Here is a 24183-nt window from a genome sequence, read left to right as displayed (position 1 = left end):
AAAGATCAACTTAATTAGTGAAAAACAGGGAGGGAACTGCCAGCAGGTGGTTAAGTTCTGTTACAATGCTGGTTGGCCTAGTAGTAAAATAGATAAGGGCTCCCAAGAGCTAATTAATGTGAGCTACAGTGAGATGTTGCCTGGGTGGAAGCATGCAAAGCTTCCTAAAGATTCTAGATTGGAGGCAAATGACCCTACTTCTGGAGAGAGAGAGAGAACTGAGAGAAAGTGAAAATACCTCTAGGGCGATAGAGAACAGTGTACAGTCCCAGACCAGGAGAGTTGGAACGCAGTTGCACCTTTAATATGAGCTATCTTAAAAATGTGGCACTATTAAATTAACTGAAAATTCAAGAATTAAAGGACACAAAGGAACTTCTAGACATAACCTGGGGTACTAAAGTAGAACTGTCCTTAACCCAAGAAATAATTTTGAAGCTTGGCCAGACGTTTGGGGATTAAAGCTGGCTGAAGTGCAGGGAATCACTAAATGTGAGCCGCGTGGTGAGTTGGAACAAGAGTTCAGTTGGACTACATTGTTGCCCACATCTTTTCAAATATGTCTATCAGACAGGCAGTGTGTTGTAGTGGGTAAGGCTTTGGACCTCAAACCCTGAGGATGTGGACTCAAATTCTGCTACAGACACTGTGACGATGAGCAAGTTACTTCTCCTGCCTGTGTTACAACAAACAAAATGTAACCAATTATATCTCTCAAATGTTCTAAGATGCCATGAATAAAACCATCAGTCAAATAAAAAGTCAATAATGAGTCACAGACATTCATGAACCTTAGTGGAGATAGTGGCACTCATAGCTAATGACATAATACCACTTCATTTTAGTCTACGTTACTCAAGTCCAATACAAATCTAGATATCATCAGTGATAGTGAATGTTCAAGGACGTTTGTCAAGGCAGTTCAATTTTTCTTGAGATATTTCAAACAGATTGCCTGTACAAAGATCTGAAATTTCAAAATATTCCTTTGAAAAGCAATAGCAAATCTGCTAATTTGTACATCTTAAAACAGAGAAGTATTCTGTGTGATTTCATTTACTAATTACTTTACTGTCTCAATTTTACCTTGACAGAGGTAACACCAGCTTGTTTATTTTGCATATCTTTCTGTTTTTCACCTTCAATAGCCGGCTGTCTATGAATTGTTGCCAGTCTGCAGAGCTTCATTGCTAGTAAATCCAGGAGTAATTTGCTCATCTATCTATTGTTAGTTGATTGAGATGCTCAAAACCCCACGGGGACCCTCACTCTTCAATCAAACATTAATCAACCAATTGCTCGAAATTCCACAGAGAACCTCCCGATCCACAAAAAGATTCTGTAACTAAAACTGATCCACTTATCAAAATGGTTGAAAGCCACTGTAATATAAATGATCCTCCTAACCATAAAATTATAAAATACAAGCAATAAATATAAAATATTATGAATGAAGTTATTAGGGTGACCAGACGTCCTGGTTGCAGGGACAGTTCAGTTTTCAGGCTATGGGTCCAGATAAATAACTGAAGAAATTCAAAATGTCCCGGTTTTAACAAGATTCCAATCTAAAAAAGTTAGATAATAAAGTTTTTTCAACATTGCTTTGCCTAAACAAACATCATGAGAATATATTTATAACAGTGTGCACAAAACTCCAAGACAGGACCCCATTTGATTAACAAAATGTTATATTTAAACAACATTGCAATGAGGAGCAAGAAACAGACAAAAGCAGAACACCGACATTTATTTTATACTTTAACCACTGTGTGGAATCATAGGTGTTCATTTGTAAAAATGTAAAGAGAAGAACAGAAATTTAATATGGTGTCCTGGAGGAAGATGGGACAAATTTCATTATAGGAGTGGTTGAGCACAATGAAAAGAGAGACTGTGAGAAAGAGGTAGAGAGAAATAGAAAAATTCTTACATGGCACAGTCACAAAATGTAACCAGAAAACAAGCTTTATTTCCACCACTGTAAAGATTTAACTATCTGCTATTTAAAAAAAGCAGGTAAAATCTAAAGCTATTTTTATTTTGCTCTCAGATTCATCCTACTGCAGCACACATATAATTTCTATGTATTGGAAAGGTTGCAGGGTACCAAGAAGCACTAGAGGATTTTTCCTCCTATTTGGAACAAATGTGCCAACCTGGTGTTGTTTGCAAACACTGCCCAGATGGCATGCAAAGGAGCCATCTAGGAAATGCAAGTCTTGCCCCAGTGGCCAAAGGAGGACTTGAGGTCCTGCTCCAGGTAGCAGCCAAATATTGGTGCATCTGGCACTTTAAGTAGATGGTTGCATACTTCTTACATGGTCAAAGATCACCTGGAACCTTTGGTTGACCAACTGGTCATGACCTCAGAATTAGTCAAGGGCTACATTTTAAAAGAGGCCCCCGTCCTTCAGCTAAACAAGCTTGGGGTTGGGACCAAAGTGTAGGCAAGGACTCAGTTGTCAAGGAAGTAGAGAAAGAGGAGAGAAAACCACCAGCATTGTTGGTAAGACAGGAGAGAAGAGGAGAAAGGTTGTCCAAGGACAGAATATTATGCATTGTAGAAATAGGCCTTGAAGTGGTGAGTGTTCATTGTTTTCCATTTATGTAACTTTATGCCTGTACCTCCCTAGAACATTTTTGTTTCTATAAGTAATAGCCCTTGAGACTGGACTGTGTGGTGTCTGTGACTAATTTTAAGTGAAGGACTGGCTCAAGAGCGCCCTACCACTAACCACTGCATGCATCCATGAATATGTTTTTTGACATTCTTTAATGCAAGAAAAACTAAGCTAAATGTTAGTTGGCAACAAAGAAAAGGATAACAAAAAATATCAAGTGCAATAGATCTTGGAAGAAAATGTGGGGGCCTAGGAAAGGTAAGGTAAAGTGAAAGCGATTTTTACTCGATTACGTTGACCACTTTTGTAAGGTGCTTTGGATAAAAGCATAAACGAATATGTCAAGGCAAGCAAATACAAAATTTGATTGAAAAATCTGCTTTAATATGTAAAGTAAAGGATGTATCTTTACACGTTTACCATTACTATAATCTGTGTGAACTAATAGTGTAAAATGGCAAAAAATACAAGCAGCAAATGACCGACCTTCTCTGAACATTTCTAAAAGAAAGAACATAAAAACAGACTAACCTTCTAGATCCTGAGTTTCTTCTGGCAGAAGCTCAACTACAATTTCTCCATCTCCTTCATCCTTGGCAAGCCATCGTTTCCCAATGAAGGTATAGCTTTCTAACACTTCTTCTTGCTGGGCCATCTCCTCCTCCTCGTCCACAGATTTCTTTTTCTTTTTCTTCTTTTTCTTGTCCTCTTGTGGCACAGTAGACACTGTGAGGCGTTTGATGATGACAGTATCCAGGTACCATCCATCTCCAACTCCTCTACCATTATGGCCAATCCGGAGTTTAAAGACTTTGCCAACATCGGCTGCTTCAATCTGTTTAAACATAAAAATATTGCAAATACATGCATTCAAAGAGAGTTTTAGTTTTACAATCAACACAGTCTTTATGCATTAGTAGTCCTACTTATGATGCTGATGACTGTCCCTTTCCAGAAAATGTGTGTTCAGTAATAGATGAATTTATCACGCATATATACTGAATGGCAAATCACAAAGAGGTAGTATGGCAGTTCAGTGAGGAAATGTTTAACACTGGTGTCTCACAGCTCCACCGTCTTGGGTTTGAAACCCAGCCCAGACTCTATGTGGATTTTGCATGTTCCTCCTGGGTCTGTGTAGATTTTTCTCCAGGTTTAAACCTCATATTCCAAAGTTGTCAGATTAATCAACACCTCAAAACTAGCCCTTACTGGATGTGCACACAGGTGTGCATGCTCTCCAAGGTTGGCTCACATTTAAACTCAATGCTGCCAGGATAGCTTCAGGACCCCAGTGACCGGAACCTTATTAAGCAGATTTGAAAATGGATGGAATGGTTGGATGAGAAATAAATGAAATACCTCAAATACCAAGGAATTTTTTAAATAAGAGAAAACAGGGAGAAATGGAGAGTGTGATAAGCCCACCATTAAAAAGTGTCAGTCAGTCCTTGAAAATTAAATAGCTGGGCAAAAAATCATGTGGCTAGAGAACCACTCAGAAGCAAACATCTTGGGGTATGATGCCCGTTATGTAGGAATCTTTGGGGGACTGTGTATGCTATACAGTGGTTATGAAACAGCTGGAAAGCTCCATAACTGAGATGGTACTGTAGCTGTTGTGATGGACGGCTGGAGACCTTGCTCCACCGGGAGGCCTGGAGAAGCAGGGGACGCAAGAGGGCAACCATGGAACTGGAAGGCTCAACCCTGTGGGAATCCGTGGCCACCACCAGGGGGCGCCCAAAGGACTAAGGAGCCTTGGACCACAGCACTTCCGCCACACCAGGAAGTGCTGCCGAACCAGGAAGCAGGTACACCCGGAGTGCTTCCGGGTGCCATGCGGCACTTCCGCCACACCAGGAAGTGCTGCAGGGAGATCATCAGGGAGCACCTCTAGCACATCCGGGTGCATTATAAAAGGGGCCGCCTCACTCCATTCAGGGAGCCGGAGTCGGGTGGAAGAGGATGGAGCTTGCGAGGAGAGGAGTAGAGGCAGCAGAAGAAAGAGATAAGGACTGAGTTTACTGGTGATTTGTGCATTGGCTGATGGACTCTGCGTGTACAGAGCGAAGAAAATAAAAAGCTTGTGTGTTTTGGACATCTGGCTGTCTCGGTGTCTGTCTGTGTCTGGGCATCTTTCACACTGTACATTCACAGATGCACTCTGGTCTATGCTGGAGAAAGGAAATCACAAATCTGTCAACAAAATTCAAACTTCACGTGCAGATTAAAATCAATAATACTGCAGACAACTGGAGTAAACTTTTTTAGGGTTAAAAATGAAATATTATACTTAACTATTATAATGTTATTTACATTATACTATTATTTGAAATATTATACTGAAAACAAAATCAGATAAAAAGCATATTGTAACACATTACGCAGTGTAATAGACGACCGGCTATGGACTCCGGGCGCCACCCCCAGGCCGCTAGGAGGAGCCCTCCGGACAGCAGGATGGTACCCCGACTTCCAGCAGGGCCTCATGGACTCTGTAGTTTATACACACAGCCCTGCTGGATACCTTGGGGGCCACCGGGAGTCGCTGTAGGGGGGCTAGTGGGCTCTTGCGTGCCCTATAACCCGGGAGTGCGTCACGGTCACGTGACCGGAGGAAGCGACGTGCTCCCGGGATGAAGAAGAGGACTGTTTGCCCTGACCCGGAAGGAAAACGGACTTGTGGGTTTGGCCAGGAACCACTTCCGGGTCAGGGTGTATAAAAGGACTCTGGGAAGCCCAGTACACTGAGCTGAGCTGGGAGGTAGGACGGCGAAGTGTCTGGGAGTGGAGGATTGTATTGTTTACTGTGAGAGAATTATTATATGAGTAGTGTGGTGGAAAGGGTGCTTTGTGCACGGTACAAGCAGAAAAATAAAGAGTCTTGTGCTTTTACTTCGTGTTTGGAGTGGTACCTGAGGGTTCAAGAGGTGGACAAAAGCCTTATCTGCGACAGCAGATAGCACAATTCTAACTGTCAAGCGTGGTGGTGGCAACCTGCTGCTGATTCTGTAAAATTCCCCTTTGGTTCAACTTCACTATCTTTAATGAAGTTGCCCCCCTGCTGGATCTCAGAAGAAAATTAACTAATAAAATTAATTTGCCATCTAGTTGAATAGATTTAGGCAGTGCATTGTACTGGCTAAGGCACTGGCCTTTAAAGTACAAGGTTCAAACCCCATCTCTGTCTCACTGTGTGGATTTAAGGATGTCAATAAGTCTCCCTGCACTCCAACTCCAAACAACATCTGGAATCAGCTGTAATCCTTGCTGATCTTGTAAGTCACCTTGGGTAGAGATATTAGCCAAATAAATAATAATAATAATACTACCCATCACAGCTAGCCTTTCAGCATTGCTCTTTTGGAGATTACAGAAGCCCAAATTAACATTTCTCTATCAAGTTGATTGGGGTCTTTTGACATACAGTTAACTACAGTACTGTCATTTGAAAAACAAGAAAGAGGATCAGACATTGAAATGATCATTGCAATTGACCTTTTTATTTTATACACTTACTCAGCATTTCTAACTTATTATTAATGCATCATAACCCAGAAAGCTAATAGCTGTGTTAAGCGAAACATAAATTTAACTTCAATCAAATCCAATAAAAATATATATTGTAAAATTGGTAGTTATTAATCTTGAACATATTTCATTATCATAGTTAATTATCTCTTTTTATCGCTTTTATCCCACCACATTTCAGCTGTCATATATTCTGTAGCTGAGTGCTTAACAAGAGTAATTCTGAATTTCTGTGTTACTTAAGTTATAAGTCTACCAAACTGAATTGCATGCTTTTAACCTAGTTACAGTAAGGTACTTATATAACAAATCACAAAAAAAACAAAAAATCATATTTCACATCTGGGGGTCAAAGGCTGTTCATGGCAACCACATGTGTCTTGTGTTCTTCTTCTAATTAATTACACCATGCTTAAATGTGTGCTTTTTTTAAATGACAGTGTTCATGATTTTATTTTAGCAGACCAGATTGAGTCTACACTGTATTTGCAGCAGAATTTCTACAGTATTTACATGTTTTAAATATTATATTTTTTAGCAATATGCAAAATACACATTCTGTCACCTCACCTAGGAATAAGGACTAGAAAAAGATTATCAAGTTTAAGTCCCTTCGTGCCCAACATGCAGCTTGGACACGTCCTTTCTAGAACAAGTGTTTATCAACCATATATGCCAGATTCTTGGACAAGATATTACATTAACTCTTCACTATAGTGTGCCAACCCGAAGACTCCCTAGTAGTTTTACTATATTAGAGAACTTGCAGAGCCTCAGTTAGGTGGGCCAGGACAGGTTGTATCTTGTCTGAGACGGACGTGTAGTTGAGTGCAGCTGTGGCACAAATTGAGGGGGACAGACTGGAACCTGCCTCAGGCAAACATATGGTAGCTTGCTGTGTGAAAAAACGTACAACATGAGTGTACCACACAGCTGAGTTTGTCTGCTTGGGTTGAATGGGAAGTGAGGTGCATGCAAATGCTGAAAAATTGTAAAAATGCATCCATGCACCATCTCACCAAGTGCAAGTTACACATTTTCCGTAGAATTCATACCAACTCCCGTGGCTGTCGTTGATTGTGTGCAGAACAGACAGCTCCATCCACACACACGTCTTTTGTATTGAGAACTGACGTACATGCAAGCGTTGAAGAAAATTCAAAAGTGCATGCATGTGTTATCTAGTGGCTCTGGTTGAGCGTGAACAGAGCAGACTGCTCAATAAACACACACAAACACACACACAGGTCTTTTGTTTATATTTGTCTAATAGTCACACACGTGTGCATGGGAGATGGTTTACAGGCTCAAACAGTGGTGTTTCTCAGTCGGACCAGGGGTTGGGGCTGTCATCTGATACTTTCTCCTTTTCTCCTTCTGCAGACCAGCCGAAGACCATGCATCTCAGTGACATGACCAGTCAAACCACTGATGACACCACTTCCAGCATCTGTTCATGACGTCACTTCCAGTACCCAGAACACATTTTCCTGCCACATCAGTTCAAGTTCCGGCCTCCCTGGCTCCACCTCTTCCTCTGTTCCACCATATTTATAAATCAGTTTCATCGTGTTACTCAGTTCTGTTGTGAACTCGAGTCTGTAAAGACATATTTTCTTTTTTTGCCTGTCTATTTTCAGTTAAACGGGGTGGTCATCCCCAAACCTTTTTCTGATTGCTGCCTGTTTTACTACTATATATACATAGTATAGATATATACTATACTGTATATATATATAGATAGTATTTATAGATACAGTATATATTCAGATCATGGGGCTCAAATTACCCATTATGGAAGAAGATATGGTTGAGTTAATTGTTGAAGGCAGTGATACAATACTCAAGACTGGAGCCACCATGGATGCAAAAAATATGACCTGGCAGACTGTACACTAGTAGAAATGGATAACTACCACCATGGGGTACTATGCCCATTATGTAGGAATCTGTGGGGTAAAGAAGGATATCTGTTATACAGAGTTACCTGCTTCCTACTGTAACCTACTGGAGTGATGACCCAGGAGTTGTGCAGCTCTGTAGGTAGAATTTGATGTTGATTCTGAGCAGGATTTAAAAGCCTGCTCTGGTCTGTTGTGGAGTGCAGAATAAGGAGGGGAAAACTCAGACAGTGGAAGGAAGACATAAGAAAGGGGGTGATTTGTGATGGTATTGTGGTGGGCAAGTGGGTGTGTCACCTCTCTCAGAAGACAGAAGGTTAAAGACCTGTTTAGGTTGCCGCAAAGAGGGCAGCTTTATTTTTGCTTTGAGTTCGACCTTTCGCTCTCTGCTTAATACATATGCACTTTTTTTGTATCTTTGCCTATATGGCATTATTTCCAGGTTTGTTTGACTCTCATACAGCCTCACCTCCTTTCCTATCTTACATACTTTCATATACAGCAACACCTTCAACATACACTCACACTGGAGCAGTTTAGCGATGCCACTGTTCTCATATCATTTGTCTTACCGTGGAACACACTGAAACTAAAAAACAATAAAGGTTGAAAATCTAGAAAAAAGAAATCATGGAACTCTGTGCCTCCCTTAAACATATCTTTGGGGCTGCTTGTTTTCCCTATAAATCATATTTGAAAGGTGATCATGGCCAGGGCATACCACAAAACACTGGCACTAGTAGCAGCCCATTTTTCTCAGCTGAAAGGCCTTTACCTTTTCATTCTAGAGTTGCACACGCTAGCCTCTAGGGATCTCTCCTCTGTCTGAAGTGGTATGTCCAAAGCATTGCTTAATTGGAATTGCACATGGATCCTCCAGTGAAAGTGGTCATGCATGTCCTCATGTGTGACAGAGTGTAGCACAGACATAGCAGCATGTTGCTAAGGTAAAAAGAGGTTACTTGTGTCCATTACTTTAACATCTGGCGGAAAATGTGATAGCACAGTTCATTGTCTTTTTGGTTTACTGTTTTGTTATTTTTTTATTTTTCTGTGGCATACAGTATTGTTGGGAACACAGTGAACAATAGACAATAACTCTGTGCTACAGTCAGAAGTTTTTCTTTCTTTTTTAATTTTCTTCCCTTTTTTGTCATTTGGGTGTCTGTTAAGACTATGGTGTGTGTGTATATATATTTATTTAACTACCTACATATTTAGTCAGTCAGTCATTATCCAACCTGCTACATCCTAACACAGGGTCACGGGGGTCTGCTGGAGCCAATCCCAGCCGGCATAGGGCGCAAGGCAGGAAACAAACCCTGGGCAAGGCGCCTACCTACATATTTATTTATTTATTTATTTATTCATTTATTTATTTATTTATGCATACTTATTTGATAATCTTCTGTAAAACACAAAATTTCCCCTGGGGACAAATAAAATTCTTTCTATATTGTAAAATATGTGTAGACATTTTAGTGTCTTATATATAAACGTCTACGCGTGAAAGTGTGTGTGTCTGGAAGTGCAAGGCTACAGCTTGAAGCTCAAAGAAAGCGACTCTGTCACCAAAGTAAAACTGACTCCGCTAATACACAAGTGAGATGAGCACATCGGCAAAATGAAACCTCCGAGGAGAGAAAAGCTCGCTTAGCCGCTTATAGACAACAGAGGCGAGTATGTTTGCAAAACGAAACCGACGAGGAGCCGCTAATACACAACTGATGTGACTGATTGAAGTGCCAGAATCCATGGTTTCTACAGCACAGACTTACACAGCTAGTTATTTAATAAAACCAATGATTTTCAAACATTTTTGTTAAACATTTATGCCCATCAATAGAATCACAATATCTGCAAATAAGAAATACACTTGTAATCAGTCATTCATCTATTCTTTATTAAACCCACTTAATTCAGGTCAGAGTTGCTGGAGACCGAACCTGTCCGGGCAGCATCAGGCACAAGGCAGGAGCCGACACTGGATGGGAAACCAGTTCATCCCAGGGCACCAGACCATAGCCAAACAGGAAAAGCAATATTAAGAAAATTCTGATTGAAACGAATAGAATAATTGATGTGTACTAGAGTGTATTTGCTGATCAAGTCTTGAGAAGTGGAGTGAAGGGACCCTCTAACTAAGTTTCATTTATGACAGCCTCTCTTCACAGCATTCATGGACAATCTGACATTGACAGCTTTGTCGGTGGCTGGATGCACACTGATCCTAAAAGGGCTTTAGTGGCTCACTGCCTGGGCTCAGAAGCAATTCAAGCCATTTAAGTCCCCCCGTTCCATGGTTTAGTAGAGAGGTAAGGTGATATACAATTTTCACTTCTCGATAGAAGGGGTCCAGATTCCTTTAGTAACAAAGAAACCTGTAAGGCACCTGGTAAAAGATTTTTACTATAGCACACTGAAGGGCTGAGGCAAAATATGGTTCAGATATCTGACAGAGCAAGACATGTAGTTCTCTTGGTACTGACAGGTCCCTAGTAAGCCTGGAAGGAGAATGAATTTGAGAGAAAGAGGGGAAGATACAAAGAATCTGTACAAGTGGAGAGGTAGGAATGGCGTTCACTGTGTCTGCCAATGGAGGTAGAGTGTTGAGGCATTCCAGGGCAATCGCTCTACAGGGACCTTAAGCTGCTTAGCATTACAGGAGAGCACAACAGGGAAGCCATCAGAAAGATAAACAGAGGCTGCAGGGACAGTCCTCAAGATCACTGTGAATGAGAAATAAGTTGGGACTTTATTAACCCCAGCTGGGTTTTATGGGCAAGGGAGTATGATCGTCTACAGACCCTAAACACCCTATGACCAAGGGTACAATCACTAATGATGGGATCGAGTCAATCGCAAAGATGTGTGAAAAAACTTGTTACTCTAAAGATAAATCATGTACCGTAAAAACAAGCTATATATCAAGTGGTTATAATGTCTGCTGCATTTTTCCAAGAATAAAACAGTCATATCAGCCATTTCATTGCAAATGGTCATGATGATTATGTAATGATATGTCAGTTTCATTTATAGGCATTTTTACATAAATGCATATATTAGTCCACATACTGCACAATGCACGACTTTAAATGACCCCTACCTTGAACACATCTGTTGACCCTCTTTCAAAATTGTCAGATCTGCTTCTCAAGTTGATCAGTTCTGTTTTTCCATTTTCTCCATAAATCTGAATGAACACATTGGCATCAGTGCCTGCTGAACGGACGTTGCCTGTGATGACTGTCACCTCAAAGTTGGTCACTAAAAATATATATATAAAAATCATTAATATGAAAAGACAACCCAATATTTATGCCTACAGTATTAATCAAAGCCATAGAAAGAAGACAGGAAGTTTATTCCAACATGATTTAAGATTTTTTCTTTGCTCAAAGCAAACTGTATTGGTTTGGTGTGATATATTCATGATAACATCCATCCCTCCATTATCCAACCTGCTATATCCTAACTACAGGGTCACGGGGGTCTGCTGGAGCCAATCCATTCATGATAACAGTTATCTCAAAATGTCGAAGGTTCATCTGGTGTACATACTTAAAGTTTTAAATTCAAGTCCTTAGCCCAGGGGTGGCAAACTCCAGTCGTGGAGTGCGGCAGTGGCTGCAGGTTTTCATTCTAACCATCTTCTGCATTAGTTTTTTGCTGCTAATTAACTTCTTTTGCCTTAATTTTAATTAACTTGATTCAGGCCCCTTAATTTCTTTTTCTTTAATTAGTTGCCAAACAATAATGAGACACAAAAGAAGGTGGCACATGACCAGCTCACCCATGCCCATCACACAATATCTGAAAATAAAGAAAGGTGAAGGTCTCAGTAAGGTTGATCCCTCAGGTCCCCAAAACATTTTGACAATGTTCTTAGAAAAAACTGAAAATCAACAGTTCTGGGGGGTATTTTTCTTACGTCGCTTAAACCATCCGAGATCAGGTGCCTCATCTTGGATGAGTTAATGCCAGTGAAACTCATCCAGATAAGTCGGTTTTTCAAACGCAGCTGTGTATTAGATTAGTGTAGCTGGATCTAATCATACGAGATGAATGCGCGTGCCCGCGCTGAGTGAAAAGCCCATATATATTGAGTCTAGAAAACGTGATCAGCAAGTCTTTGATAGGCTGCAACAAAATGACGAAAGAACGGGCGCATTTTTTTTCACACACGCGGCACAAGACCTTTTATTCGAAGGACACGAAGAATTTCAAGATTTAATATACACAAGGGGTAACACTGCAAAAGCAGCCCAGACCAGAAAAGACGGCTGGCAAAAAGTGGCCGAAAAAATTAAACGCTGAGTAGTGTACATTGTACTTACTGAATGCAGCGTTTCATTTCCTATGTGTAAGATTAATTATTATTTAATATGTCATAATTCCAGATCAAACGTGAGCACAAGGACAACATGGGAACAGGTTAAAGTGAAGTACAAGAATATACTTCAAACTGGTAAATATTGGTATATAACTATTTAAAGAATTGTTGACATAAAGAATCATATATAATATAAAAAACATTAATTTTAAAGCTAATAAGGAGGCAGACAAGCAAAAAACAGGTGGAGGTCCACGCGGTCCAGACCTAACCCCTGCAGAAGAGTTGGCTCTCCAGCAAAATGCCCATCGCCCTGTTTCTGAGGGCATTCCAGGGGGAAGCTCCTCCTCAGAACCAGTGGCAGGATGCAGTGGTCACTTCATTTCAGGTAAAGGATGGTCATTGCATATTTGTCCTCCATGTGTGCTATTGGTATGTTCCATATAGCCCTCTTTTTTGTTGGGTCAGTTGCAGGGAATGTCATATCCCTTGAACCTGTGTCTGACCAACGAGATATTAACGAAGGTCAAATATTTGATGAAGACACTGTGTCTGATTATTCATCAGGAGGAGAGGTACATTTTCCAAATAATGTTTGATCAAACTCCACTCTGATCAGTCCATGTGCCCCAATCACATTTGGAAATCCTGGTAATGAGAATGTTAGGTTGATTGTGAGATTCTTTATGGAACTGTGGGTATTTTTGCCTGTGTATTACCTACCTGCAATGGCATGAAACGCCTCTTTTATTGTCTGCACACGCAGGTGTCCAGGAAACACAATGAAAACCTGAAGGAAATGTTTCAGAGCCAAACAGACTTTACGAATTGCCTGGCAAACTGCACTTTTCGATAGCTGTTCCGCATCGCCTACAGTATATAAAAAAGTGCCGCTTGCAAGAAACCTCAAAGCAATGCCTACTGTCTGTGTGGTTGTGAGAGCCCTACTTCACCGAGTTTGACTTCGAATATACGGAGCTAATAAATCTTTGAGGTACAATATTCCCCCTCGGCTAAAGCGGTATCTTTCGTACAGAATTTCCTCCGGGGGCAATAAAGGATCTTGCCGATCGCGCAAAACCCTCTTTATATGAAATTCTCTTCGTATAATTTGTGCACCGATATCAATTGGTCGCTCATTCATGAACGGCGAAGCCCTGACTAGATGACTTCCACACCGTCACTGATCACGTGTGTAAACTAATCCTTGTTTACGTAGAACCAACCTGCTCCGAGCAGGTTTGCGGATTTGGATGTGTTGCTATGACAACACTTCCAGCAAAAGTTTCAAAAAAACGACAGATCCAGGATCAGGCCAAATCTTCAACAATTACATCCGGCTAAGCGAGTAATCCACGTACGAAAAATACCCCCTGGAAATGTCTGCTGTGTCAGAATGAGACCAGCAACAAGTCATTGAATTAAATAACGAGTTTAATTAACAGCAAGAATTGGCTTCTCATTAAGAAACTAGTTGGAGTGAAATTAGTTGGGGGTTTGAAGCCCCAATTTAGCTGGTCAGCTGTTGACTTGTTTCACATTTGATTACTGTTTGGCTGTCATTTAATGAAGAAAATAATTAATTCAGAGCACTGAATCCTTAAAAACAGGGCTATTAAAATAAAGGGAAAAAGAAGTTAATTAGCAGTGAAAAGTGGTCAGAGATTAGGACAAGGGTTAGAATGAAAACCTGCAGCCACTGCGGTCCTCCAGGACTGGAGCTGGGCACCCCTGCCTTAGCCAGCTGGCCACAACATCATGCTACATAAATTGATTTAGCATGTTTGTTGATTGTTAAAACAAATCTCTACCTCATGGAACATTCTGACAATGTTCCTCAGTATCATTTAATCAAAAATAAATTGCATTAGTGTTTGAGTTTATAGTATTATGTTCAGATTCAATTATGACTAATTAAATTTAAGCTCCTGATATCTACACTTTATCAAATAATATTTGAGTCTATTTAACCCTGATTCAAAGTATTTAGCAGTATCATTTTAATTAACATACAAATAAGCTTGTCTGATCATGTTATAGTAGCCTAATTCTGCTGTTGCAAAGAAATGAGTAGCTTTGAAAACATGTTTTAATTAGTTAATTTATTTTAAAATTTGGCTATTGATAACACTGTTAGTCTATATAGAAAAATGATAATACTGCCCTAATTTATTCTCCATTTAAAATTTGCTATAACAACGGCTACCAACCAACAGAAATACAAATATAACCTCAGACCTGATGGATTAACATAATAATAGCAATATGATTCATACGTAGTACGCTCTTCAAAATTCAAGGCAGAACCACCTCTCAAAAGAAAAAAAGATGGGTAATAAAAATAACATTCTGAGTTAAACAGTTATAAGCATTGTAAGACGGCTTGCAGTTTAGAGTGAAATATGCTTAATGTAAGTAAGAATTTAATTTTATTATGTGATATATTAATGACAATAATTTTGAATAAGTTTGAACTTCAAATTAGATAGACCATTCTTTTAACTCATTACAACATACAATTTCAGCCACGACTGACTAAATGAAAGTTTTTATTTGAAACTAAACCCAACCTCCTGAAGTTTGACATTCTTTAGTTTGAGAAAGATATAAATATTTTTGTAATTTAACTTTAAGTGCATCACAACACCATTTTAGTGTCTAAGCATTTTGTTGCTGAGGTGCTATGGCGCACTGCCCCCTTATTAAGGAAGGCTTTTCAAGAGTCACTACACGTCTTGTCATGAAGGCTCTGCTATAAAACTCAACACAGCACTTCAGCTCTCTGGCTGAAATTTCAGATATAAACCGTGAGCAGTGTTAGTCTTGAACTCATAACATCTCATTTTGTGATTTGGTTTGGAGTTTTAGTGTTTTGTTTCTGGTGATATTTTCACAGTTTTTATAGCAACTTCTGGCAATTCTTGTTTTGACTTTACTTATAGTATGGACCTCATTTTAAGAGCAATTTTCATTATTTTAGAAAAGTATTTTTGTTCCACTTTCTTGAAAATGCATGTATCTCTTAGTCTGTTTTTAACAACATCTTTGCAGTTGCTCACAATCCACTGTGTCAGTAGACAAATATGAAGACGTCATCTGGAATTAAAAAGTCAGGCGGTGAGAGCCTGTGCCACAGTCACTTCAAGCATTTGTGACTGACACAACACAAATCAAGCATAATATTTAGACTGCACAGCAAAACATTTAGTACGGTTTCACTTAGTTCGTATTTTCACTGACAATTCAGTGTCCACTGTGACCTGGAAAGTAAGTAAGGAGATAGTTTGACTGCACCACTTCCTGCAGTTCAAAATATGATGATAACATGATATGCAGCAGTTTGGACTGAACTGATTACTCAAACCCAAATGCCCTTTACCCTTCACATGATGGACTATAAGATGATATGACTTCATTTTACAAAACCACAAATCTTTAGAATTCCTTATTTACTTATGGTCATAGTTAAAGTAGCTATAAAACAACTATACAAAGGAAACCCTGTCAAGACAAATGCAATTATAAAAGAAAATGCAATCAGGTACATTCTGCTAGCCAAATGATTCCAAAAGGGTACACTGCTGACAGCAATGGCAGAACAACCACTATGAGGACACATTAGTAATGTGTATTTTGCTCAGAAACACAGAGAAAATCAGAGGCTACATTAATATGGAATCACCAAATAAGAAACAGTAAAGCAAAAGATGCTTCATGGTCAGATTCATTCATTGGCCACACAATCTTGTTACAGGTTAGAACAATTTAAAAATACCAGTCAATGAGACAGAATGGCTCTGACTTGAACAGGAAGCTAAGACCCCTCTGAGAAAGAAACACAGATGACAGCAGAACTCAACTCCAGATGGAGTTTAGCTAAAAGTCCAAATTCTGTGAGATATCCAGCAATGCCACCATGCTGCCTAATGCTTTCTTATCTCCAAAAAATATGCAACGATGAGCTTGTTCACAAAACTGAGGCAAAATGATTTATATATTGCTAGGCTTCAATTATAGACAGTGTGATCTATTGCATAAAAATCTGCCCTTAAATGAAAAGCACAATAATTCAAATTCAACCCCTATCTCACACTTTGGCTTTAAATAAATGACTTAATCTAAATATGAAACTATATACCTATTTGCATTGCAAATAAAAAATGATCATGTGTGTCATAGTGGTGCAGTTGTTTAGACATAAAAAGGGGTTAACTCCCAGCCTGAAACAGAGTTTCCATATTATTCTTTATTAATTTAAGATTTCTCAGAAATATTCTAGTTTCCTCTCAGATATGTGTACATGTTAGCATAAGAAAATGTGTCCTGTATGAAGGGGAGTCTTGTGCTTGATTAGACCCTAAAACACAGAACTGGCGAGGATGGCCTCCTTCTCCCTGCGATTTGGGATGAATAAAAACAGTTAAAAAAAATGAGTTAAAAGTAGTACTACATGATTATGAGTAAATAAAACAAGGATAAATTCAATGTTACTGATTAATAACATTCAAAATAAACTTTCAGAATAATTCAATTAAAAATAAACTATTTGGTGATTGCTTTATTATTGTCTTCCACCTTAATAAATTGGTAAGTGTCTGGGTGTCTATCTAGTTGTTATGTCATTCTAAAAGAAGCATCACCAACATTTGTAATAATTAAACCCATTGAATTTGTCCTTCCAATAGATGGCACATCACAAAGCATTTGTAATAGATAGATAGATAGATAGATAGATAGATAGATAGATAGATAGATAGATAGATAGATAGATAGATAGATAGATAGATAGATAGATAAGGGGAATTGCATTTTATTAATAAAATGTTGTGATGTGCCATCTGTTGGAATGACAAATGCAATTAATTTAATTATTACGTGCATTACAAAAAAAACATACCATACCAATAGATGGTGCACTGCAAATGTTAACGCTGAGGTCTATGTTGATTATTTAGATTTCAACTCGCCTTCATTATGTATCATAGCTAGTTTCACAATGAAATATTGGAAGGAATGTTATTCAGAATGGTATAAAGTTGGTATTTTATGCGTATAAAGTAAGGATAAAGTACACATTGATTACAACATTGAATTTTTATCAATTACCTACTATGCTGTACAGAACAGGTGGATCTAAAAAATGGACGGAATTTGATTTATATAGCCATATGAGGGGTTGGTATCCCAGCTGCAAAGTGGCGAATAATGCAATCTTGTAGTTTGGTTTGATTCTATATGGAGTTTCCATGCTCTCCCTATATTTATATGTGTTATGATCTTTTTTTCCTCCAGCAAGCCATAGATATGGAGGCTAAGCTAAGTGATGACTTTAAATTGGCCTGGCATGAGTGAGTGAGCCCAGTGACTGACTAATAATTCAGCTAATGCCTAATGCAACTGAGATATATAATATGCCTGAAGTTCATGCAATCATCCTAGGGTGAAATAAACAAGTTTGGAAGACACAATGAATGGACTGATATTTTTACAGCTTTTCACAAACAGTATATGTAGTTTACAATAAAACATCTCCTTGATCAAACAGAATCAAACAGACGTGATGTCAAACATCATGGTATTTCAGACTATGTGAGTGGGCCCTGGTTGTTTCTTGTCTTGCACCAACTGCTGCCAGAACTGGCCCTGGCCCGCCACAACCCTGAACAGGATTAAGCAGTTTGTTAATTTTATGCTTTTACATTATTCCTTTAAAAGGCAGTAGAATCCGTACTGACAAAACAAGACTTTACTTAAAAAGCAGCCAAATACATTTTATTCCAGTTCATTATTTTTATCTGTTTATGGCTTTAATAATTACTAGAACACTCTTTAATTTCCAATAAAAAAAAATTAAACTTACATTTTTCAATGTCTAAAATTTCGCTGGGGTAGATTTCCACTTCTACTTTCCCATCTGCCTCATCTTTACAAAGCCAGCGATGACAAGGAAACATATACTGCATTCCATGGACAGGCACCTTGATCTGAACACTGTCCAGAAACCAGCCAGCACGCAGGCCTTCATTAGTGTGCCCAATGAGCATACGATTAATCTGGCAAAAAAAAAAAAAAACTCCAAGTATTCAGACTTAAGTGTCAAAACATTGAAAAAGTCGATTCTAAATAAGAAAGCTACATCACCTTTCCAATATCTAGGGTCTCAATAGTAAATGCGTCCACTCGTCCTCTTTCAAAGTAATTGCGCAGGTCATTATCAGAGACCACGAGAAACTGCTTACTTGTGTCTCCATTCTCACCGTAAAGTTTGACAAACACCTTGGAATCTGAACTGGCCCCTCTGATATTACCAGTCTTCACCAAGATGTGGTAACTGATATCTGAAAAAAACACAGAGACACTGAACTCTTGTTAAATGTTCATAGTTTCTGTATCATCCCTGTTTAAGAGCTTCACAAAGGCCATATAAAATGTTCCAGTTACATTCCCAATAATTCTCAATAGAAGAAATGAACTGCAAATCAAGTCACTAATACACATATTTGTTTCAGACTTTGCCATTGATAACGTGACTATGCATATTCAATCACTGAGCATAATACTAGGAATACCTGTACACCTTCTTATTCATGTAATTATCTAGTCAGCCAATCATGTGGCAGCAGTGCAATTCATAAATAAACATGCAGATACAGGTCCGAAGCTTCAGTTAATGTTCACATCAAATACAAGAATTTCAGTAATTTTGACCAAGGCATGATTGACGACACCATATAGACGTCTTTAAATATTTCTGTAACTGCTGATCTCCTGGGAATTTCATGCACCACAGTCTCTAGTGCAAAAAACAAAAAATATCCAGTGAGTGGTAGTTCTGCTGAAGAAAACACCTTATTGATGATAGATGTTAGAGGAGAATGGCCAGACTGGTTTGAGTTGTCAGAAAGACTACAGTAACTCAGATAAATACTCTGTACAATTGTGGTGAGCAGAAAAGCATCTCAGAATGCACAACACATTGAACCTTGTGGTGGATGGGCTACAACAGCAGATGACCATTCCTGTCAACCAGGAACAAAAAGCTGAGGCTGCATTTGGCACACGTTCATCAAAACTGAACAGCAGAAGACTGGAAAAAGACTGTAGCTTGGTCTGAAGAATTTCAATTTTTCTCGACGCTCACAGATGGCAGTGTCAGAATTTGGCACCAACAGCATGGAGCTATGCACCCAACCTGCCTGGTTTCAACAGTCCAGGCTGGTAATGGTGGTGGTGTAATGGTGTGGGAAATGTTTTCTTATCACATTTTGGCCCTTTAATACCAATCAGTCATCACTTGAATGCCACAGCCTATTTGAGTATTGTTGCTGACCATGTGCATCCCTTTATGGGCACAATTTACTCACCTTCTACAGGCTGCCGCCAGCCTGATAATGCACCAGGTCACAAAGCAAAAATCATCTCAAATTGGTTTCATGAACATTGCAATGTGTTCAGTGTCCTTTCCAGTCACCAGGTCTGAAATCAAAAGGACACCTGTGGGATGTGGTAGAACGGGAGACTCGCAACATGAATGTGCAGCTGGCAAATCTGCAGAAATTTGGTAATGCAGCATGTCAAAGTGAACCAATGTGAATCTCAAAGGAATGTTTGCAACATCTTGTGGAATCCATACCAAAAGGCTGTTTTGAGAATACAGAGAGACCCTAACTAGAATGAGTATTGTGTACCTAAAAATGTGAGTGAATGTGCTAATAAGGCTCATCTTTACTTATCAATATAACTCAATTCTTCTTATCCTATTAGATTGTTATTACCTGCTTCATTTAGGTTGAAAAAGTAAAGAACCAGTTGTTATTTTTAACCTACAGTATAAGGTCTTTTAGTGGGAGAAATTGAGCTAAAAATGCATTTTGGCCTGCTCTGAATTAGGATATAAAATTAGTTTGAATATGTCTGTTGGAGTTTCAGTACTTTGATCTTCCTTTAATTACTCTGTGAAGGTCTCACTTTGCACTTGACCACCCCATTCCTGTACCTTATGTTTATCATTGCACTACATATAAGCATTTCATTTGAATCTGCCTAATTTGTACATAGCATGCATGATAATTAACTCGACTTCCATCTTCTCAACTAGAGTATATTTTGTAATCATATTATTATGCCTGATAACAACTTTCAAGAAAAATACACTATTGCAATGCATTACTTTCTTGTTATGCTGCAAATAATTTAAAAATATTATTGTTAGGCACTATCACATAAACAACAAGCATGGTTGCAATGCCTCTGCACACAAAACAGAACTTGTTAAATCAAGAAGCCCAGATACCAGTAATGCTTGGATTAGTAGTGGTGAGTTGGGATGAATCGCTGAGGGGCATGGGTGCATTCAATAAGAAAGGCAAAAGTCGTAAACTGTTATGCAGGCACTGGGTCAAAAGGCAGTTCAAGCAAAATGCAGTCAGAATGGCAAAAAAATAAAATGCTGAGAAAACCAGGTTGGATGTCAATACATGAGAAAACAAAGCATTTGAGAACAGAAAAGGTGTACCCATGTGCAAGGGTTTGAACCCCCATCCATAATCCTGTCCACTTTGTTTAGCTTGGGAGGACTTGGTTCTATCTTGAAGGCAAGATAGAAGCCAAATGTAGACAAGGTGCGAGTTTATCATACACACACACACACACACGCACACGCACGCATATGCACACACACACACACACACACACGCACACGCAGTCACAGTCATCTAGGGTCAGTTTATAGTCATGAATTTATTCATCTATGCAAAGATGGGAAGACCATGCCAACTGTACAGTGACAGTAAGTGGGCCAAAAAACAGTCTCCAGGAACTTTGAGGTAGCTGGGTTCATCACTGTGCCACCTGCTACTTTAAATATGCAACACTTTACCATTTTCTGACTACTCCATACATTACTGGCAATAGCAAAAATGGGATTAGACATAGAAGCAGCAACACAAAACAGTCATGGCGAGAGGTGATTAAACAGAAAATCTCTTTATTTTACCATAGTTCTTTAACGATATCCAAGTTATGTGTAAAATATTATAAACAACTCTTTTTAACATAAAATGCCTTTAATGGCTAATGATTGATTTTATGGGGCAGCATGGTGGCGCAGTGGGTAGCACTGCTGCCTCGCAGTTGGAAGACCTGGGGACCTGGGTTCGCTTCCCGGGTCCTCCCTGCGTGGAGTTTGCATGTTCTCCCTGTGTCTGCGTGGGTTTCCTCTGGGCACTCCGGTTTCCTCCCACAGTCCAAAGACATGTAGGTTAGGTGGATTGGCGATTCTAAATTGGGCTTGGTGTGTTTGTGTGTGTCCTGTGGTAGGTTGGCACCCTGCCCGAGATTGGTTCCTGCCTTGTGCCCTGTGTTGGCTGGGATTGGCTCCAGCAGACCCCCGTGACCCTGTGTTCGGATTCAGCGGGTTGGAAAATGGATGGATGGATGGATGGATGGATGGATGGATGGATGGATGGATTGATTTTATGTAACTTATACAAAGCTTATACACAAGCTGTTATGTCTAATAAAAGACCAGCAGACACTTGTCTTTAAAAGTACAAGAACAATGGTTCAGGAAAAGGGCAATTTGGGTAAAGGAAATCCGATATCAAAACTGAGATCAAAAACCAAAAAGAAAATCGAATTGGAATGAGAATCCAAAAGAATGAGGACATCAAACCAATAGTCAATATACTAACCAAAAGCTCGTAAGCCAAAAAATGTTAAGTTTACATAAAGTATGAGTAGCAAGGAATCTTTTTTAATCCAAATGCTAGGATAAGCTGGCAAAAGCATTGCTATGATTTTATAGCTGCACAGTGCTGATGACAATCATGTGCCCTGCAGTATCAAAGTAAATGCAGAATAATGCCACAGAAGTAGCAAATCATGACACAAGTAAGAATATTTGCAGGCTGTGCCATGATTTAGTGGCAGTAGTTTGGGTTCCGTTTTATTACTGCCTGAACAGGATAGATTCAGCTGTCGATAACAATACTTGTGTGTGATTCTAGTGCAGCCGCCCGATGATCCTGCCCTGGTTTGTGCTGATGATAAATTAACTCTGGAATGCACAAATGAGTCTACCCAAAATACTAAATACCCAATGCAACCCATCGCTGGTGACTTAACTACATCAGATGTGTAAAGATTTTAATACACACACTAAAATGATGAATGTACTTTGCCTCATCCAGTCAGCATTTAAATTCACATGTTAATGGGGCCTTAGTATGAGTTTTTAACTTCTTATTTTTAAACATTTTATATTATTCAATTCAATAGACTGATTTTATACTTTCCAAAGTAATCTTAAGATAAAAAAAACGAATAAAAATAAATAAATAGTAAGTGCTTACTTTTCAGCATCTGAGCATCTCCAGATGGCACTAATTCTCGTACAATCTGACCATCATCTTCATTCCTGTCAAGCCATCTGGAAAAGAAAGAAGAAATATTATATGATGTGATGTTATGTGATTTAAGATAGTTTTAAACAGTTAAAACAGGATTAAACAGTTATATACATTTATCTTATAATACCACTGAAATATGGAAACTTAAATTTACACAGTTATACAATGCCTGAACATTTACTGGAATATTTATCAGCATAATAATCAGTAATGAGAGCATGGTAAAGTATTGCACGTGTTTATTTTAAAGAGGGACGTCTAAGAAATCTGCTGACCTGTAACAAGGAAATTCAATGGCTTGCGTTTCAGGCTGCCCTTCCTCTCTCACCACTACTTTATCAAGGAACCATCCACAGCCTCCTCCTCGTCCATCATGCCCGATCCTTACTCGTCTCACCTGCTTGAGGGACACTGCCTCAATCAAGAATTCATCTGCCTGTTGATAGTTACAAAAAAGTAATTGAAGGGGGACCATGAAGGTGGCTTCACACCTATAATAAACACACTGTACTTTATAGCACTCTGTTATCAAATGATAACACACAGACTCCCATCATTTAGCTTCACCATGATGAATAAAGTAAAACCGTCTTATCCAACAGATATGGGGAGAAGCCAGTTCCCAAACAAAACCACCATTTTCAGCAGTTTATGCACTAGCCCACCGACGGAATAATTATGTAAGAAGCTAAGATATTACTGTAGAGTTTTTTTGGGGTGCCATATATACTTTCATACTGCGTGTTTGGGAATGTAATTGCTGTTTTTCCATTTTTTTGCCATGAAATTCTGATTGATTTAAATGAATACAAAGGTTAAATGATTAGAAGTGCTTTTAAAACAAAAGATTAAAACAATACTGCTCCTAGATGCACATTTCCACCACCACAATATTCTAGCCCATGGAGAAAGCAAAATAAAAAAGAAAGAAAAATGAGGAAGGTGCCAGGATATACATGAAAGAGCACAAAATGTTTAACCACTGGCCCTGAAACTACAATGGCTGAAAGGATTCACAAATTGTCACAGATCAAGAGGCATCCAGATGCTAACAGAATGACCAGATGATTCACAAAACAGAAAGAACCGGGTTATGGAAAAATGACTAGAGAGATTAATGGGATATGCAGTGAGAGGCCAGTGCTAGCCTGGCCACAATAGAGCTTAAGGAGTAAAGCCTCTGCTATGTAGAGGTGAGAAGAAGAGCAGAGAGGTCCAGGATGAAAAAGTTAAGGGGCAAGAAAGGAACATCAATAGACAGAACCAAGGAAAAAGACGAAGGACAAGAAGGAACACGTGGGGAGCTGTGTCAAATCATATGGTAGAAAATACTAGGGACATATCAAGAATAGAAATGGCACCAGAGATCAGTGGCCAGACCC

At 39.1% G+C, this 24183-nt stretch overlaps 1 protein-coding gene across 1 annotated transcript in view; it reads right to left on the bottom strand.

Annotated features, from left to right (window-relative positions):
- Nucleotides 1-24183, bottom strand: part of LOC114652863 (lipoxygenase homology domain-containing protein 1-like) — a 282032-nt gene that overhangs the window by 122648 nt on the left and 135201 nt on the right. Inside the window, exons 20-25 of the mRNA XM_051927669.1 lie at nt 23077-23237; nt 22745-22821; nt 18534-18730; nt 18253-18445; nt 11166-11326; nt 3156-3459 (exon numbers count right to left, since the gene is read on the bottom strand). Of these exons, the coding sequence (XP_051783629.1) occupies nt 3156-3459; nt 11166-11326; nt 18253-18445; nt 18534-18730; nt 22745-22821; nt 23077-23237 (1093 nt within the window). The remainder of the gene's footprint in view (nt 1-3155; nt 3460-11165; nt 11327-18252; nt 18446-18533; nt 18731-22744; nt 22822-23076; nt 23238-24183) is intronic.

Source organism: Erpetoichthys calabaricus, chromosome 5 (genome assembly GCF_900747795.2).
Source record: "Erpetoichthys calabaricus chromosome 5, fErpCal1.3, whole genome shotgun sequence".
Classification (NCBI taxonomy): domain Eukaryota; kingdom Metazoa; phylum Chordata; class Cladistia; order Polypteriformes; family Polypteridae; genus Erpetoichthys; species Erpetoichthys calabaricus.
This window is presented reverse-complemented; position numbering and strand designations above follow the sequence as displayed.